A 15,413-nucleotide genomic window follows, 5' to 3' on the forward strand; every position below is an offset into this window, starting at 1 on the left:
GTTCTTTCGGTAAAGTCACGTAGGTTTAAATAAAATAAATCACGACGTTTCGTGATTTATCCTGCAGTCACGAAAGCTTCAAATCAAGATAAAAATGTGTCGTTAAACCCGCCACCACCCGACACAGCTGATTAGTAAGAGTTGCCACGTAAACAGAACGTGACAATTCGTCACTTGTACAGCAACACCGGTTGTGTGTTGGAGAGCCAAGCCACAACCCTTACTAGTTGGCTGTGTCGGGTGGTGGCGAGTTTAACGACACATTTATATATTCACGCGATCTTTTGTTTTATTGTAGTACGGAGTTAGACTGATGGCCTTAATCTAAGTTTTCTTGTGGTTGTTGTTGTTTGACTTGCATGCCACTGGGATTTTTTGCACACAGCGTTGGTGTACGGTGCTTTTTTCAGGAATATTTTGATGTTTTTTTCCATGGATTTTCTGTTTACACAGTCACACACAGTCACTTTAAGATGTTTTTCTTGTTCGTGTTTTTTGTTTGTTGTGGTTGCACCCGATTAAAGAGCCGAATGGCTTACAGGGCTATACCAAAATAAATCAACTGCAAAAAAAACTGAAACTGATCTAACGCAATAACCACCCCCCTCTAATATGGATGATATTGGTCACGAAAGCCATCGTGTTTAACAAACAAAAATAATTCCTAGTAGCTCAGCGGGCGGTTCGTGTGCTACAGCGTGTGAATATGAATTCCTGCAGTCACGAAAACTTTAAGTCGATTTGGGCAATTGGGTTTTGTGGCCAAGGTGGCTCATGGTTACCCAAATACTCGAGCGCAAAGATATTTCGTGGGAAGAGGCACGGGTATCGGGAGAGTCGATAGCTCGTTGGTTTAGTGAGAGGGCAAGTGGGCGCTTGACGTCTCTGGAAGATGCAGGAAGATTTTAAAAAATATATTGGCCGTGAGCGGGAATCGAACTCGGGTGGGCGGAGGTTTTTTTTAATTCGATTTTTAAAAAATTCCGCGGTAAAACGCGGATTTTAGGATACCCGGAAAACAACATCTTCCGCGCGTTTTTTCTCCCCCCCCTTCCTATTATTCACGGAAGACATCTTCCGGAAGTTAGGGGCCGAGCAGGAAGTGACGTAATTCAGCGCGCGGGCTCTTGGCCGGAAGCGCAGTGGAGCTCTGCACGTTATTTTTTTTTATAACAAATCCCCTCCCCTCCCTGCAATTTTTTTTTTGCTTTCGCGCGTTTGTAAATCGGCTCGGGAGATATTTCCACATACAACACATTTATTTAAAAAAAAAACAACATCGTGCCAAAACGGCGGCGTGTTTTTTTGTTTGTTTCAAAATTATAATTTTGTACGGGCTCGCGCGCGCGCGCGCGCGCTGGCGCTGGCGTTGCTAAGCGCGGCTTCTTGAGAGGGTCCGAACAGCGGCCTCTGAATCGTCGGCCGGGTGAGGGCCCCTCAGCCGTTCCCAGAACCAGGTACAAGACCCCCCTCTTTACCCCACCTCCCTCCTTGCCTTCCACGCTAATCGTATATTACAATTACACGGTGTATTATTATATGTGTGTGTGTGAGGGGGGGTGGGGGGTGGTGCAGCGGTTAGCGCGCTGCGATGCGATGCCCGGCCACCCGAGTTCCATTTCCACCTCGCGACCAACAACCCGGGTGACGATTTTCTGAACCCGGTCCCGGGGCCCCCCCTCCCCGGGGCCCCCCCTCCCCGGGGCCCCCCCTCCCCGGGGCCCCCCCTCCCCGGGGCCCCCCCCTCCCCGGGGCCCCCCCCCTCCCCGGGGCCCCCCCTCCCCTTGGTCGACTCGGCCTCAAATGAGTAATTGTTGTGATGTGTAAGCATCGCCACTTGAGAAGACAAAGGCGGTCGGGCGTGGTGATGGGCACCCACCGCTTCGTGTGCCGTGCCGGCCTTCGAAGTGCTGTTGTGTTTGCCTATCCAGTGTATCAGTGCTTATAATAATATATAATACTTGCATTAGCACGACACTGCAAAGTAACCCGAATACAGCAACGTTTGTAACGTGGCATATAGATACAACACACACTACTGCCTCGATCATTATACTACACGATACACTGTATTATATGGCTCTTGACACTATCATTCACGATGACACAGTGTGTTACTAACACAATAACTGTTACTAACACAATACTGCCTGTAACATTACATGGCTTCCAACAGGGATCAGATATATTCATCATACCTATAACATGAATATATTACATAATATACAGTAGTAATTATACTATGCTACGAACTGCGATATCTGTTATGAATAATACTAGCATAACAATTTCTTGTAACACGAACACAGTACTGTAACGGGCTCCTACCACACTTTCTCCCAACATCTGTTTGAATACTATACTATATATTAGTTATAATAACTCATATATTCTGTTAAGAGAGATATTAGTGTAGCGTTAGTAACAATACCCGTGTTACTAACGTTACACTAATGCAGCACTGCTAATTAAATGGCCCTGTCGTTGCTGTTATTGTTACAGAGATACTCTTTGCACGATACATTAGTAATGCAATAAAACAATACGTGTACTGTAACCCAGAACATCACCACACAATAGCAACACCGCGTGTGACGATACTATTGTATCGTCACAACACTGTCATCACACTGCCTATGCGATTATATTCCACGTATAAACTACTAATGACACGCTTAACAAAATTAATGAATAACACCGACAACCATGCCTGTTACTAACACGGTTACCATCACTAACACAACAATGGTTATAACACTCACTCGACATTGTGTTTAATCCTAACCTGCATACTACTGCTCGTATGTAACAGGGCTGTCACAGAAAATGCCTTCACTATTTTACGATTCCTGTGTCAATTGTAATCTTCACAGAATGTATATGAAGTATTATTCCAACATAACACTTAACTGCACTGTTCATAACACGAGCACAAGCACACTGCCCGTTAAGAGGCCTCACAAATACTAATTGCACAGCCTCTACTACTATATTACAATAACAACATTGGTCATGATATACAAACACAATGCATGTTTTACACTGGCCCAGTATCATCACTAACACAACAATGGCTATAACACTAACTCGACATTATGTTTAATCCTAACCTTTATACTGATCGTATGTAACAGGGCTGTCACAGAAAATGCCTTCACTTTTTTACGATTCCTGTGTCAATTGTAATCTTTACAGAATGTATATGAAGTATTATTCCAACATAACACTTAACTACACTATTCATAGCACGAACACAGCACTGCTTTTTACATTGCTTACAAGTGCTCACACATACTCATTACACAACCTCTACTACCATAAAATATATTAGTCATCATGATATAAAACAATGCATGGTTTACGCTCACAATACCCGTGTTACTGACGTTCAAACACAGTCACAACACTGTCCACAGCAAGGCTCACAGACTCATCAACTACCTACATTGTGATACAATGCATGTGGTAAACATCTCTGTAATAGAATACCTGTTACTTACATAATACTAGCACCTTCTGTGATACACAAGACTGTTCGTAACACTAACACAGCAATGCTTGTCACTACTATACCGTTTGTTAGCGACTTAACCTGTAATACTAACACAGCACTACCCTGTAACACTTAACACAGCATTACCCTGTAACACTAACACAGCAATGTTTGTGACTACCTGTGTTAGCGACATTACCTTCTGTAATACTAACACAGCACTGCCCTGTAACATTAACACAGCAATGTTTGTGACTACCTGTGTTAGCGACATTACCTTCTGTAATGCTAACACAGCACTGCCCTGTAACATTAACATAGCAGTGCTTGTGACTACCTGTGTTAGCGACATTACCTTCTGTAATACTAACACAGCACTGCCTTGTAACATTAACACAGCAATGCTTGTGACTACCTGTGTTAGCGACATTACCTTCTGTTATACTAACACAGCACTGCCCTGTAACACTAACACAGCAATGTTTGTGACTACCTGTGTTAGCGACAAACCTTTTGTAATACTAACGCAGCACTGCCCTGTAACACTAACACAGCAATGTTTGTGACTACCTGTGTTAGCGACATTACCTTCTGTAATACTAACACAGCACTGCCCTGTAACACTAACACAGCAATGTTTGTGACTACCTGTGTTAGCGACAAACCTTCTGTAATACTAACACAGCACTGCCCTGTAACACTAACACAGCAATGCTTGTGACTACCTGTGTTAGCGACATTACCTTCTGTAATACTAACACAGCACTGCCCTGTAACACTAACACAGCAGTGCTTGTGACTACCTGTGTTAGTGACATTACCTTCTGTAATACTAACACAGCACTGCCCTGTAACACTAACACAGCAATGCTTGTGACTACCTGTGTTAGCGACAAACCTTCTGTCATACTAACACAGCACTACCCTGTAACACTAACACAGCAATGTTTGTGACTACCTGTGTTAGCGACATTGCCTTCTGTAATACTAACACAACACTGCCCTATAACACTAACACAGCAATGTTTGTGACTACCTGTGTTAGCGACATTATCTTCTGTAATACTAACACAGCACTACCCTGTAACACTAACACAGCAATGTTTGTGACTACCTGTGTTAGCGACATTACCTTTTGTAATACTAACACAGCACTGCCCTGTAACACTAACACAGCAATGCTTGTGACTACCTGTGTTAGCGACATTACCTTCTGTAATACTAACACAGCACTGCCCTGTAACATTAACACAGCAATGTTTGTGACTACCTGTGTTAGCGACAAACCTTCTGTTATACTAACACAGCACTAACCTGTAATACTAACACAGCACTGCCCTGTAACACTAACACAGCAATGCTTGTGACTACCTGTGTTAGCGACAAACCTTCTGTAATACTAACACAGCACTGCCCTGTAACACTAACACAGCAATGCTTGTGACTACCTGTGTTAGCGACATTACCTTCTGTAATACTAACACAGCACTGCCCTGTAACACTAACACAGCAGTGCTTGTGACTACCTGTGTTAGTGACATTACCTTCTGTAATACTAACACAGCACTGCCCTGTAACACTAACACAGCAATGCTTGTGACTACCTGTGTTAGCGACAAACCTTCTGTCATACTAACACAGCACTACCCTGTAACACTAACACAGCAATGTTTGTGACTACCTGTGTTAGCGACATTGCCTTCTGTAATACTAACACAACACTGCCCTATAACACTAACACAGCAATGTTTGTGACTACCTGTGTTAGCGACATTATCTTCTGTAATACTAACACAGCACTACCCTGTAACACTAACACAGCAATGTTTGTGACTACCTGTGTTAGCGACATTACCTTTTGTAATACTAACACAGCACTGCCCTGTAACACTAACACAGCAATGCTTGTGACTACCTGTGTTAGCGACATTACCTTCTGTAATACTAACACAGCACTGCCCTGTAACATTAACACAGCAATGTTTGTGACTACCTGTGTTAGCGACAAACCTTCTGTTATACTAACACAGCACTAACCTGTAATACTAACACAGCACTGCCCTGTAACACTAACACAGCAATGCTTGTGACTACCTGTGTTAGCGACATTACCTTCTGTTATACTAACACAGCACTAACCTGTAATACTAACACAGCACTGCCCTGTAACATTAACACAGCAATGTTTGTGACTACCTGTGTTAGCGACAAACCTTCTGTTATACTAACACAGCACTAACCTGTAATACTAACACAGCACTACCCTGTAACACTAACACAGCAATGCTTGTGACTACCTGTGTTAGCGACAAACCTTCTGTTATACTAACAGCACTAACCTGTAATACTAACACAGCACTGCCCTGTAACACTAACACAGCAATGTTTGTGACTACCTGTGTTAGCGACATTACCTTCTGTAATACTAACACAGCACTGCCCTGTAACACTAACACAGCAATACTTGTGACTACCTGTGTTAGCGACATTACCTTCTGTAATACTAACACAGCACTACCCTGTAACACTAACACAGCAATGTTTGTGACTACCTGTGTTATCGACAAACCTTCTGTAATACTAACACAGCAATGCCCTGTAACACTAACACAGCAATGTTTGTGACTACCTGTGTTAGTGACAAACCTTCTGTTATACTAACACAGCACTAACCTGTAATACTAACACAGCACTGCCCTGTAACACTAACACAGCAATGCTTGTGACTACCTGTGTTAGCGACAAACCTTCTGTTATACTAACACGGCAATGCTTGTAACATGGCTCGCAATAACACACTGCCTACACAGTTACACAATTACTGTGTTACTAATACAGTTCACGAACAACAGTACATGTATATTACACTGCCGGAATACCTATGCTACTGATGTAACGCCAACACAGCTGCCTATATCATCACTGCGAATGACCGAGCAGTGTGTTCAAGTACGGGGGGGGGTAGGGGATAGTCGTCATACTCCATGGTCTGACGGTAGTCTCCTTGGTAAGAATATACTGTACCATTAACACAAAGCCTCTAACATTGACAGCACTCCCAGACTGTAACACTAACATATATATGTAATCCTAATACAACGATACAGTACCTGTAACCCTAACACAACACACGACCTATAACATTCATTAACAAGGCTGTCTTCATGCCTAGTTCACAATTAACCGTACAATCTTTGCCTCCTAACTTAACGCCCTCCAGAACAGCACTGCCTATAAAATAACACTTCACAAACCCTAACGCAAACCACACATACGACCTCATTACCGAACCCCATCCCTGCAAACCCTATCTCAACTCAACCGTGACAACCCAATGTTCTACTTAAGCCAAACAACCCTAACGTCTCTAACTTTACCATAATAATTTCACTATGACCTTGACTACAGGAGATCGTCATGCACATTATTGCATGACGTTACGTTTTTTAGGTGTTGTACGTTTTTTGTAGTGTTTCAAATCTGTGTACTGTGTGAAATTGACAAGAATGAACATACAAATAGGCGAAAATAAATATCCTGCTCTGAAAAGTTACCGAATTTCCTGTACCGTACTTTCCACTCCAATCTCGAAAGACTGCATCATGGTGTGATGTATATACACTTGCAGTATTTTCATTGTTTAAGGTTGTTTATAATATTAAACACTGAAATCAAGCATAGCTACTTTTTTTTGTCACGCACACAGTGCCAATAGCCGGGACTGGTTACAGCATTTTTGGAGCGGCTTTGCCGGTTTCGCCAGATCGGTCCGGGATCGCCGGATCAGCCTGGGATTGCCGGATAAAGTTGGAAGCAGCCGGATAATCGATTATCGACTGTATGCACACGCTTATACATGTGGGCCAACCCGAATGACGCCAACGCTTCATTTTTAGCATCAGTCCTCACATTCGCCAAACCCATACCCTTAATCCTAACGACCATAATTCAGTCACGTGGAAGCGATTTGTAAGTTGCAAGAAGGGGGTGTTAACGCGGGGCCAGGAGGTACACCACACCGCACGAGAATATTTATACCGGAGGAATCAGATGAGCTTTAAAGCTCCTTTTTCCGCAGGTGTCCACAGTCGTTTTCACGCATGGTTTTCTGCACATCAATTCAAAAACGATGTGGAGAGAAACAGCACTCTTTTTACATTCCCTCACACTCTGGTATAGTTAATGATGCTCGCTAAGAGCCTGTGGGTTATATAATAATGTCGTAGCTTAGTGTTCAAACCCCAGTCTTAATAGCTCGTTGTGTTCCTTATTACAAGCCATGAATTGAAACTGCTGTTCTTCATCCTGCTACTCTACCCCTGTTCAGTGTTACTGCCGCAGTTGTAGAATACTTCGTAATGTTTTTGTGCACCGTATACACTGGCACCATCTTTATATATTTTCATCCTGAAGAAGCAGTGTTTGTGCGTTGAAGTTTCTGTTGGTAATTATAAGGGAAGTTTTAATGAAAGCAAAATTAGTTTACAGCGTTGGATTATAACCCCAGTGGATGGTTATTTGCAAGGCATATCTTTTACCTTGTTTGTATCACATCTGTAAATCCATACGGTTTACTCGTATTCTTGTACAGGGAAATAGAGTTTTCAGGTCTATACGGCTTACAGCCGTTTCAATACAGGTAAAAAATTATAATTTTTGTCGATTTGTTTGTGTTTCTCCCATGTGATGCGACTTCGTAGAATGAATGTTGAGATTTTATAAGCGCACGGGGTGACCAATAAGCTCTGATTTGGTCCGTAATGAGGTCGACACTGATAAAGGGTTGACAGGAATGTTGTTGTATACCTTTAGAGCGCATTGTTTAATCTTTCTTGTATGCTCTTGCAGATGGATCGAAGCCTGGATTGCCAACGAAGACCAAATTGAAATCTGACCAAAGGACATATCGGTGTAGTACCTTGCGTGCCCCAACAGAATTTAACCCACGGCCTGTCATCAAAACGTTGTAACTAATTAAAGAGTAGCCGTCTCCCTTTCCGCGGATTCTGTTTTCGGGGGGGGGGGGGGTGGGGCGGGGGGAGCGCGCGGGGAGCGGCCTTCAAAAACGATACAACGATGGATCTGGAACAAGCTTTGGAGCGCGTCCTCCAAAAGGACATGAGCAAGCGCCTGCAGTTTGGGCCCGATCTCGTGGATTACTTCGGCGACTCGGAGCGCTCTTCCGACCTGGAGGCTGACCCCGGCACGCTGGACAAGATCGTCGACGGCCTGCTGGCGTGGGTCTCCACCAGCCACTACAAGGTGAGCACTCGGCGGCGGCGGCGTTCGCTGAGCGAGGGCTGGCGCCGTGTCGTACGGCTGACGTAGACGCAGAGCAACAACTGCGATTTCACATCGTGGTGGTGGTGGTGAAGCCGGAAAGCCGCGTCGGGAGCAGCGGAAGCAGTGTACCGTCGTGATGTCTCCATCTTCGTGTTTGGGGATCTCGGGTCGTTGCATCGTCATACGTTGTTAACGGTCTGTTCTGGATGACCACAGTTGCACATTGCTACTGGAGAGTTTTTAATATTCCATTTTGTGCATCTGGTTGTCCGCATCTACCACCATGGTTTGCGTAGTGGATGCGATTTAGGGTGGGACCATGAGCTTCGTGGAAGATCAAACCCAGGGATCTTCTGCGTTGGGTCTTTTACAAGGTGTTTGAGAGTTATTTTGAACTCCATTCAGCAGTGGAAGGTGGCAGCCTTCGCGCGGCCCACTCTGTTAAGTGAGAAATCGCGACGAATGCCATCAACGCGGTGACCGAACATCCATTATCGATCTCCCGGTTTCCAGAGCAACAACACAAGCCACTTATCTTCCACGAAGAATGTGCAAAAATAAGCTATTTTAAATTATGCAGTGATTATCCGGTGTTTCTAAAAACCTGGCAAAACCCCCTCCCCACCCCCCCCCCCCCCTAAGCTGGCGGATAATCGATGATCAACTGTATAACCAAATGAGAGTTCATTCACATGAACAGCCTCTAGACCTTGGTCAAATAGAAAAATAAATGAATACAAAAACAAATTAAGTGGAAGTAAATTACTTGGAATTAAGCGGTAACTAACAACAGCAATCTACTCGTGAGACTAAGCAAATGTTACTTTCCTCGTCATCACCAGCCATGGTCAGTCCACTGCTGGATGACGCCCTCCCGAAGGTGTCGCCATTTCTCACGATCCACCCTCTGAATAATCCACCCAGCAGCTGCACACGAGCCAATTTCATCGCTCCGTCTCCTTGGTGGATGTGCAGCACTGTCGGACCGAGGTGCATTCCTTGGCTGCCACTCCCATAGAAATTCTTGACTCTCCTTCGTAGCGACGACGTACGTGTCCTGGCCAAGCCCCTTTTTTGTTAGCGGTGTAAATGATGTCATAACCTGTCAATATTTTCTCTAATCCCTGTGACTCTCTTCCTGTCTCTCGGCGTGATTGTATGCAAGTATGTGTGTTGAACTTCTTTCGCACAGTACGTAGCCAACTGTGCTTATCAGAGGTGCGGGCGGAAGGACAATTAAACTAAACACAAAAAGCAGTTATAAAGAAATTAGCGTTCAATCTAGATTTAAAAGTGTAAGTGCGTATTTAACTTATTTCGCACCATACATAGCCAACCGTGCTAATCAGAGGTACGGGGGGGGGACAACAGATTAAACACAAAAAGCACTTCTAAAGAAATTAGTTTTCAATCTAGATTTAAAAGTGAATAGCTCCAGTGGCTTATTAATATTTCAAGCACGATGTATACATTTTATTGTAAAGTTTTTTTGTTCTTGTAAATTACTGTTTTCTGAACTATTTAAGTACGCAGGTAAATGAAATTGCGCATAGAGTAAAAAACACAATAAAATGTTTCATGCCAAAGCAAAACAAAGCTTTGCTTATACATTCCATTAAACAATGAGGTTTATGGGGCATTGTAAAGCTTTAAAAAGAACTTAAGTAATGGCTTTCCTCTGGGAGTGTTTTTTGGTCTGGTAGGAAATGGGCATTTGTATCACAAGGTGGAAAGTAATACCATTTAAAACTACTGGTTTGATTTGCAAAGCATCAAACGCATCTCAAAGTTCTCTATCATAATAATTAGGTAATTTAAAAGCCTCACAGGAGTTGTTTTGGAAGGCTCCAGTAATTGGAATGTTTTGCCAATTTAATGTTTTTTCTTGTTGGAGGAAACCTAAATAAAAGGCCAAGGCGCAGTCCTGTCAATTGCTCGCTGACGCCACGGCTGGCGGAAGGGTCTCCTCGAGAGTGAACTCCAAAGGGGTATTTGGTCTTCTCTTCCACGGTGATCAGACGTGTTGGAAGAGGTGGGCTTACGTACACTTAGTGTTTGAACCTTTTTTGTTCCCATTGGAATGCCATTTCTTCACGATTACGTTCCTAAGTTGCGTAAGGAAAGATGAAATATGAAAGCCTGTTGTGTTCTCTCCTTGCTGAGCGGCGGTTACACAAAAACACATTTATACCTCGTGGATTGCGGGGTCATTAGAGGATTGGATTTGAGCTCTCGTGCCAGAGCACCCCGATAGTCCTCTCTTGTGAATAACCGGTGGTTCTCTAGCAGGTCCGATATTAAAACTCTAAAACGAAACTATTTTTTTTAATTTTACCAGGTAAGGAAGGCCTCACTGAGCTGCTATATAGCTATTTTTCAGAAGCGACCTGGCTGTCACAAATGATAGCTCAACGAAGTGGCTTATCGTCATCACCACGTGGAAATGTATAGCAGCCAAAAACTCTAAACGTGTGAAAAACCGGAGAACGTGGAGAAAAACCCACGCGGCCATGGAGAGATAGAGAGAGACAGGATCGAACCCATGACCTCCTGTATACCAGGCGAGGTAGTTAATATCTCGTCACTGTGGCGCCCTTAAATAACGTCCGATGTTCATGTGCCACCGAGCGTTATTGGCAGTTGCTTGCCTCGCATATCTTCAGATAAGTCCCGCGGGCCTCGTGTGGCAACACAGCTCAAGCATTTGTGGAATTCGCCAAAGATCGAAGATCGGATGTTAGAAACAAGATGTTAATTGATCTCACTTGCTGATGCCACTGCTGGCTGGAGAGCCTCCGTTTGAGATCGCCCCTCTGGAGAGGGTATTTAGTTTCACCTGCTCTTCCACGCTGTTCAGACGTTTTAGAATAAATTATTTGAGTGATACTGCTGCTTTGCCTTTTCCCTCGCCTCACCGTTATGACCCGCCCATAGTGGCCATCTGTGAAAATAAGAGCTTCATGGCTCATCGGATTCCTCCAGTCTAAACATAGATTGTGTTTCTGAAATGTGGTGAGCGTAGTACCGTATTATCATGATGCTACGGAAAGTAAGACGAAACCCCCAAACGTGTATCTGGTCTCAAATCTCATCGCACGCACAGTTACCGGCTTATAAAACGCACTTCCAACGTTTATTTTAAAATACAGGGAGAGAAAAAAAAACTTGTTATAATCTGAAGAATACGGTGCGAGTATTTTATAAATGCATGAATGCCTGAGTGGATTTTCCAGACAGTGAGCCCTTCTTTCTGACGAGCGTTCAGAGTCCGTTTATTTTCTACTGGAAGTTGTGCGTTGCATCAGACTTGGGGGGGTAGGGGGGCGGGTTGCTGTTGTGCGATCAGCATCATCAGCAACATCATCAGCAACATCACCAGCATCATCAGCAGCATCGGCATCATCATCACCATCAGCAGCATCACCAACTTCATCACTGAGATTTAGTTACACATATGCCATTGTAAAATTAAAACTAAACTTTGTTACCTGGTAAGGCCCACTGAGTTATGTGGTTTTTTTTTGGAGAAGCGACCTGGCTATCACAAATGATAGTTCAACGAAGTGGCCCATCAGCGTGTGGAAATTTACAGCAGCCCTATACTCTATATGCATGTTTTGAAATGTGGAGGGAAAAACCGGAGGACTCGGGAGAAAAATCCACGCGACCACGGGGAGAACACGCAACTCCAAGTATATAGTAGGCATCAGGGTCGGGATCGAACCCACGACCTCATGTATACCAGGCGAGGAAGTTAACATCTCGCCACCACGGCGCCCTTAACGTCAAGGGCCAGCAACGGCATGTGGCCTCGTGAAAACTAAAACAATTCGGTGCTCTCCGTGCCATCTTTGCACGTGATTTAGACGTGTCCGCTTCAAGGAAATCCATAACTAAACGGCTTTGAATGGGGAAAAAATGCCTTGAGTAGCATTCAGTGCATTAACACGTAGTGGGAATCAGATATTCGCCCTGGTAAAGTAACCATAGGTGGTACTGTACCATATAGAAACGTGGTTTCCCACACTAACATGGGAATGAATACGCACCTATGTACAGCTGTGAAGCCAGTGGGTGGTTCGAAGTTCCTCATTCCTATGGCAGGGTCAAACAAGCTAGTTGGTAATATAAGAATAGGTTTTACCCTTTCTGGCAATAAAACAGGAGGTGTTAAGATGTTAAAACACCAAAGAGAAACATTTTGCAAGGAATCCTGTCAGCATTAACCGCATATACTTGTGGTGAACATGCAATAAAGATAAACATGCTCTGGTAGTATATGATGATGCATTGTCTTTGAAACTGATTGCTCCACACCAGAGACAGATTTTTTTAGTGTTAAAACAGAACAACGCCAAAAGGCGAACAGCACAAAGACAACGCCACTATCAGGGCATTGAGAGCTCGGAGTGAGCAGCTACAGCATGGGACCTCCCTTGCCACTATCCAAATATAAGAATAGGTTTTTACCCTTTCTGGCCATAATAAAACAGTTGTGTTAATATCTTATAACACCAAACTGAAACCTTTTGCAAGGAATCATGTCTGCATTAACCACATATACTTGTGGTGAACATGCAAACAAAAAAAACATGCTCTGGTATTAGTTTGTAATGCTGCATTGGCAATGGCGCACAAGTACCATGACTCAGAACTCAACACATTCATCAATGTAACACTGGCTGTAGATCTAGTACTGTAAAAGGTGACGTTTCAGGTCATGGCCCTTCATAGCACACGAGAGGACAGAGATATCATGGCGGAGGATTTGGAGACTGCACTTAACACCAATTGGGGCCTGATAAGAATACAATAAAAAGCATTTCTCGTAACCAATTTTAAATGGGCATATGAATAGTTCCCACTCATAGTCGCTATTGAGTAATAGACAGGACCCTCCGGCAAGGGGTGGGTTTATCGCTCGGGACAGCCACTGCTGTATTCATCTCTACGCCAGTGGTGGCCAGGAACAGGTCTGGTCTTGTAACCACCGCCTGTTTGCTTCCAAAATACAGCAGTGGTAGTCATTTTGTGGACCGAGCGAGAAATTGAGGAGCTTGTGTGGGGCTGTCCGTCAACCCGTGAGTTTGGACTCAAAACTCTCCGAGCGCGAGTGATGCCTTCCAAACACTAGGCATGTGACTGTTCACAAATCACACATTATTATTTGTTTTTAAGTGCATGTGAAAATTATGCACGGATGATATATGCTCGTGCAAAATGTAAGGGCAGGGAGTGATTATGGATACAAATTAGATGGCGAACACAAATGTAGGAGGATTTTTTTTTCTTTAGCTGCCGCTACTGGACATCTGTGAAAAAGAGCTTCATAGCTCATCGGATTCCTCCCGCAGTATAAATAAAAGATTCTGATGATATGATTCTCAATTAAGTGTTGAATCGAATTTCGGCCATGAGACGTGGCAATTCATCCATTCCTCCATTCCCTCCGGAGTCAGATGACACGACTCACGCCCTTGTTCATGACGTGTAAAGAAATTGGAGCCCTTCGTAAATCCACAGCTGGATGACGCCGTCTCCACGCATTGTCGGTTGCTACTTCGGCACACTTGGACGATCCTGTGCATCACTCGCCACTGGTTAGTGTCAGCCACAGCCGAGGATGGCACTCGGTAACTATTGGCACGAGCGTCGAACATTAGCTTGCGTGTACACGCGGTAAGTGGATTATTACACCAAAATACCGTCACAGAAGGCAGAAGCTTTCATTCAGCAGTGGAGCGATCATGGCTGATGATGATAGTTGCCCAAAGACACTGCTCGTGGAGAGAGAGGCCTCTATGAGTGATAAAGCACAATATAGCCCCCGACAGAGGGCCAAAAGCCACCTCTGTAGGGGGATTTATACTGGTAGGAACGAAGTTGTAAACTGAGTGTACCAGCCTGCAATAGATTAATGTGTCCGGCCGTCGCCTTTCAATACTTTAACGAAGTGAAAAATTCCAATGTTCCTACCAGCCCACACTGCAGGGACCTGTTTGTGGGCCCCATCTATCGGGGGCTGGCCAGACGCCTGGGAAGTGCCCACACGTTACCCGACGATAACGCAACCGACCGATTGACTCAGCTGGTGTACTCGCACAACAACGGAATTAACCACCAGCGAGCAACTGGGTGGGAGAGAAGGGTTCTGTCTTTCAAAGCTTTTTTATTTTACAAAAAAGCGAAATGGGGAACATTGGTTCCAAAAATTGCACCGTTGACCGAGCAAAATCGCCGGGCGGTGCTATGAGTGTTGTTTTCGGGTGTCAGCACGGCTGATCTCACTATACGATCCTTGATCAGCGGCTCCCCCCAAGACAAGGACGGTTGAAGTCAAACCGCGATGGCTCGGGCGCTTTATGTGGCGACGCTGTACACGAACGCTATGGGGACTCGGATTTAATTGGTAAAAAAAATTGAGTTTTTTTATTCAGAGTTATTGTACAACGTTATTATTACAATAGTGGCGTCGTTTTTTTGGCGGTTGTGTTTGCCGTTTGTGAAGTATTGCAGCGTAAATGTGTTAAGTTTAGTTGTACCCGTGATGCACCGCGGTGCGTTGCGGTGCGTTGGGCGCCCCACGTGGTAGGCTGCTTGGGCGTACGCGATTTGAAAGCTGTGGCTTTTGTATAAG

At 44.3% G+C, this 15,413-nt stretch overlaps 1 protein-coding gene and 1 non-coding gene across 9 annotated transcripts in view; one reads left to right on the forward strand and one right to left on the reverse strand.

Annotated features, from left to right (window-relative positions):
• Window positions 1-1,103: 1,103 nt before the first annotated feature.
• The window catches only part of LOC116954778 (CLIP-associating protein 1-like), a 77,723-nt gene continuing 63,413 nt past the window's right edge, over window positions 1,104-15,413 (forward strand). For all 8 annotated transcript variants that reach the window (XM_076052511.1, XM_076052517.1, XM_076052512.1 and 5 more), the window contains exons 1-2: window positions 1,104-1,457; window positions 8,342-8,755. In XM_076052511.1, the coding sequence (XP_075908626.1) occupies window positions 8,570-8,755 (186 nt within the window). In that variant the 5' untranslated portion in view covers window positions 1,104-1,457; window positions 8,342-8,569. The remainder of the gene's footprint in view (window positions 1,458-8,341; window positions 8,756-15,413) is intronic.
• On the reverse strand, window positions 14,978-15,107 carry LOC116937818 (U4atac minor spliceosomal RNA). Its single transcript, XR_004402053.1, has one exon. It is a non-coding gene; the product is annotated as a U4atac minor spliceosomal RNA (small nuclear RNA).

This window comes from Petromyzon marinus, chromosome 56, assembly GCF_048934315.1.
Source record: "Petromyzon marinus isolate PM22_M1 ecotype Great Lakes invasive population chromosome 56, UKy_Petmar_22M1.pri1.0, whole genome shotgun sequence".
In the NCBI taxonomy this organism is placed as follows: domain Eukaryota; kingdom Metazoa; phylum Chordata; class Hyperoartia; order Petromyzontiformes; family Petromyzontidae; genus Petromyzon; species Petromyzon marinus.